The sequence below is a fragment of the Cebidichthys violaceus genome, unplaced genomic scaffold (assembly GCF_023349555.1).
Source record: "Cebidichthys violaceus isolate CVI_PGR_0920_01 unplaced genomic scaffold, fCebVio1.0.p SCAF_1, whole genome shotgun sequence".
NCBI lineage: Eukaryota > Metazoa > Chordata > Actinopteri > Perciformes > Stichaeidae > Cebidichthys > Cebidichthys violaceus.
In genome coordinates this window covers 1,285,217-1,290,216 of record NW_027176262.1, presented here as the reverse complement: position 1 = coordinate 1,290,216, position 5,000 = coordinate 1,285,217, and the positions used below count along the sequence as shown (strand labels likewise).

General features: G+C 47.2%; 1 protein-coding gene across 1 annotated transcript in view; it reads left to right on the top strand.

The window, feature by feature from the left end:
- abcf3 (ATP-binding cassette, sub-family F (GCN20), member 3) overlaps positions 1–4,983 on the top strand; it is an 11,403-nt gene extending 6,420 nt beyond the window's left edge. The window contains 13 exon segments of the mRNA XM_068705212.1: positions 1–4; positions 7–62; positions 3,160–3,236; positions 3,330–3,374; positions 3,456–3,466; positions 3,469–3,587; positions 3,831–3,848; positions 3,850–3,889; positions 3,892–3,919; positions 4,355–4,446; positions 4,539–4,600; positions 4,603–4,698; positions 4,763–4,983. The exon segment at positions 1–4 is cut by the window's left edge and continues 110 nt beyond it. Of these exon segments, the coding sequence (XP_068561313.1) occupies positions 1–4; positions 7–62; positions 3,160–3,236; positions 3,330–3,374; positions 3,456–3,466; positions 3,469–3,587; positions 3,831–3,848; positions 3,850–3,889; positions 3,892–3,919; positions 4,355–4,446; positions 4,539–4,600; positions 4,603–4,698; positions 4,763–4,951 (837 nt within the window). The 3' untranslated portion in view covers positions 4,952–4,983.
- Positions 4,984–5,000: the final 17 nt, after the last annotated feature.

Here is a 5,000-nt window from a genome sequence, read left to right as displayed (position 1 = left end):
GACCGCTGAAGAACCAGCAGAGGGAGTACGAGGCCCAGCTGCAGTACAGACAACATATACAGGTACTACTGCTGCAGTACAGACAACATATACAGGTACTACTGCTGCAGTACAGACAACATATACAGGTACTACTGCTGCAGTACAGACAACATATACAGGTTACTACTGCTGCAGTACAGCAACATATACAGGTACTACTGCTGCAGTACAGACAACATATACAGGCGCTACTGCTACAGTACAGACAACATAGACAGGCACTACGCTACAGTACAGACAACATATACAGGCGCTACTGCTACTGCTACTGCTACAGACAACATATACAGGCGCTACTGCTACTGCTGCAGTACAGACAACATAGACAGGTGCTACTGCTACAGTACAGACAACATAGACAGGCACTACTGCTACAGTACAGACAACATAGACAGGCACTACTGCTACAGTACAGACAACATAGACAGGTGCTACTGCTACAGTACAGAACAACTATACAGGCGCTACTGCTACTGCTGCAGTACAGACAACATAGGACAGGTGCTACTGCTACAGTACAGACAACATAGACAGGCACTACTGCTACAGTACAGACAACATATACAGGCGCTACTGCTACTGCTGCAGTACAGACAACATAGACAGGCACTATTGCTACAGTACAGACAACATATACAGGCGCTACTGCTACTGCTGCAGTACAGACAACATAGACAGGTGCTACTGCTACAGTACAGACAACATAGACAGGCACTACTGCTACAGTACAGACAACATAGACAGGCACTACTGCTACAGTACAGACAACATAGACAGGTGCTACTGCTACAGTACAGACAACATATACAGGCGCTACTGCTACTGCTGCAGTACAGACAACATAGACAGGTGCTACTGCTACAGTACAGACAACATAGACAGGCACTACTGCTACAGTACAGACAACATATACAGGCGCTACTGCTACTGCTGCAGTACAGACACATAGACAGGCACTACTGCTACAGTACAGACAACATATACAGGCGCTACTGCTACTGCTGCAGTACAGACAACATAGACAGGCGCTACTGCTACAGTACAGACAACATAGACAGGCGCTACTGGCTGCCGTACAGACAACATAGGACAGCGCGCTACTGCTACAGTACAGACAACATAGACAGGCGCTACTGCTGCCGTACAGACAACATAGACAGGCGCTGCTGCTGCAGTACAGACAACATAGACAGGCGCTACTGCTGCCGTACAGACAACATAGACAGGCGCTACTGCTGCCGTACAGACAACATAGACAGGCGCTACTGCTACAGTACAGACAACATAGACAGGCGCTGCTGCTGCAGTACAGACAACATAGACAGGCGCTACTGCTGCCGTACAGACAACATAGACAGGCGCTACTGCTACTGCTGCAGTACAGACAACATAGACAGGTGCTTACTGCTACTGTACAGACAACATAGACAGGTATACTGCTGCAGTACAGACAACATAGACAGGTGCTACTGCTACAGTACAGACAACATATACAGGCGCTACTGCTACTGTACAGACAACATAGACAGGTACTACTGCTGCAGTACAGACAACATAGACAGGCGCTACTGCTACTGCTGCAGTACGGAAAACATAGACAGGCACTACTGCTACAGTACAGACAACATATACAGGCGCTACTGCTACTGTACAGACAACATAGACAGGTACTACTGCTACAGTACAGACAACATAGACAGGTACTACTGCTACAGTACAGACAACATATACAGGCACTACTGCTGCAGTACAGACAACATAGACAGGTACTACTGCTGCAGTACAGACAACATAGACAGGCACTACTGCTACTGCTGCAGTGCAGACAACATAGACAGGTGCTACTGCTGCAGTACAGACAACATAGACAGGTACTACTGCTACTGCTGCAGTACAGACAACATAGACAGGCACTACTGCTACTGCTGCAGTACAGACAACAGACAGGCGCTACTGCTGCAGTACAGACAACATAGACAGGTCTACTGCTGCCGTACAGACAACATAGACAGGTACTACTGCTACTGCTGCAGTACAGACAACATAGACAGGCGCTACTGCTGCCGTACAGACCAACATAGACAGGCGCTACTGCTGCAGTACAGACAACATAGACAGGTGCTACTGCTACAGTACAGACAACATAGACAGGTACTACTGCTGCCGTACAGACAACATAGACAGGCGCTACTGCTGCAGTACAGACAACATAGACAGGTACTATTTGCTGCAGTACAGACAGACAGACAGACACTACTGCTGCAGTACAGACAACATAGACAGGGTACTACTGCTGCAGTACAGACAACATAGACAGGCACTACTGCTACAGTACAGACAACATATACAGGCGCTACTGCTACTGCTGCAGTACAGACAACATAGACAGGTGCTACTGCTACAGTACAGACAACATAGACAGGTACTACTGCTGCCGTACAGACAACATAGACAGGCGCTACTGCTGCAGTACAGACAACATAGACAGGTACTACTGCTGCAGTACAGACGACAGACAGGACACTACTGCTGCAGTACAGACAACATAGACAGGTGCTACTGCTGCAGTACAGACAACATAGACAGGTGCTACTGCTACAGTACAGACAACATAGACAGGTGCTACTGCTACAGTACAGACAACATAGACAGGCGCTACTGCTACAGTACAGACAACATAGACAGGCGTTACTGCTGCAGTACAGACAACATAGACAGGCGCTACTGCTACAGTACAGACAACATAGACAGGTGCTACTGCTACTGCTGCAGTACAGACAACATAGACAGGCGGCTACTGCTACAGTACAGACAACATAGACAGGCGCTACTGCTACAGTACAGACAACATAGACAGGCGCTACTGCTACAGTACAGACAACATAGACAGGCGCTACTGCTACAGTACAGGACAACATAGACAGGCGCTACTGCTGCAGTACAGACAACATAGACAGGTGCTGCTACTGCAGTACTAGTTCTATAAAATAGTAAAATCTGAATAAAACGTGTTTGTCTCGTTCATTCATAAAGTGGATGATGGTCACATGGTGCAGATGTTTGTTTGGTGTGTTCCCAGAATACATTGTTTCTGACTGATGTATGTTTGTGTTTCAGGTGTTTATCGACAGATTTCGGTACAACGCTAATAGAGCAGCTCAGGTCCAGAGCAAACTGAAACTGCTGGAGAGGCTGTGAGTGTTCACACCTCGTACACACCTGTGGTACTCTGACAGGTACTTGTACATTCAGTGAATCCTACCTGAACCTATTGTTTCCTCCCACAGACCTGAACTGCAGCCCCTTGAGAAAGAAACCGAGGTCACTTTAAGGTGAGAAGATGAGCTTCTGTCCCAGGTTCTAGTGCTGGTGTCCTGTCTTGATTGGTTGGTTGATTGGTTTTCTTCTCTCAGGTTTCCTGATAACTTGAGAAGTTGTCTCCTCCCATCCTGCAGCTGGATGAAGTAGAGTTTTATTACTCTCCAGACCGCCCTCTGTTCTCTGGACTCAACCTGTCAGCTGACCTCGAGTCTCGCATCTGCATCGTACGTGTCATCAGTAAAATCCACCTATCAGTGGAGAGCTGGATGTAAACCCTCCAGTCACGGTCCTCACGGGTCCATTAGTTATTAGTTTCTTTTTAGACGATGATTCCATACGTGGTTTTTCTTAAAGCGTTATTGTTATTATTGATAACTTATGAGGAATGTAGTAACACAATAACTGATCGATGATCCAGGATCAGGACTCTTATTGATTGTGAGTTCACGTGTCGTGTTTCCCGTCAGGTCGGTGAAAATGGCGCCGGGTAAAACGACCGTCCTCAAACTGCTGATGGGCGAGTTGACGCGGTTGGTGGAGTCAGACAATCTCACAGGTAAGACAACCAACGGACTAATCAGAGCAGAAGCACCGACCTGGAGAAGTTCACCTGAACGTCAAACTGTGGCTGTTCATACACAACCGTTTATTACAATCTGTTTAAATAGTTTACTGTGTTTAGGGAACAGATTACTTCTTTATTGGTTCTTTTTATAGAACCATTGACTCTTCTTAGGGAACTGGTTTTTGTTTATAGGTTGTGTTCTGGGAACTGTTTATTGCGTTAAAGGAACCATTTTAAGTGTCTGATTATAGGAGCTATTTAGGGAACCGAATTACTCTTTTTAGGAATTATTGACCCTTTCTTTAGGGAACTGTTTACTCTGTTTAGGGAACCGTTTCCACTCCGTAAACAGTTCCCTAAACAAACTGAAATGGTTCCCTGAACAAACTGTTGACCGTTGTTCTGGTGGTTCTGGGTTCTCTTCAGGAGCCTGAAGATCGGATACTTCAGTCAGCATCATGTGGACCAGCTGGACATGAACGTCTGCTCTGTGGAGCTGCTGCTCAACGGTTTCCCCGGTAACCACCGCAACCACACCAACGTCACACCGAGGAGCGACACCGGGCTTCTTCGCGCCTCGTGATTGGCTGATTGTGTCTTTGTGTCTCAGGTCGGACGGAGGAGGAGTACCGCCACCAGCTGGGAGGGTAAGGGATCACCGGAGAACTGTCCCAGCCAGGCCGGTGGCCAGTCTGTCTGGAGGACAGAAGAGCCGGGTGGCCTTCGCTCAGATGACCATGCCATGGTAGTAGAAAGCTCTGGGTCCCGCTGTTAGTAGTGATGATGATGATGATGATGATGATGATGATGTTGTTGTCTCTCTCTGTCCTTCAGTCACAAACTTCTAACATCCTTGATGAGCCGACCAATCACCTGGACATGGAGACCATCGAGGCTCTGGCTAAAGCTCTCAACAAGTTCAGAGTAAGTGAGGGAGGGAATGAAGGAGGGGAGGGAGGGAAGGAACGAAGGAAATCTACCGTTAACTCTTTGTTGGTAGGTTCGTGTTTAGGGAATCGTTAACTCTTTGTTCATAGGTACTAATAATGATCTGATGTTCCTCCGATCTAAA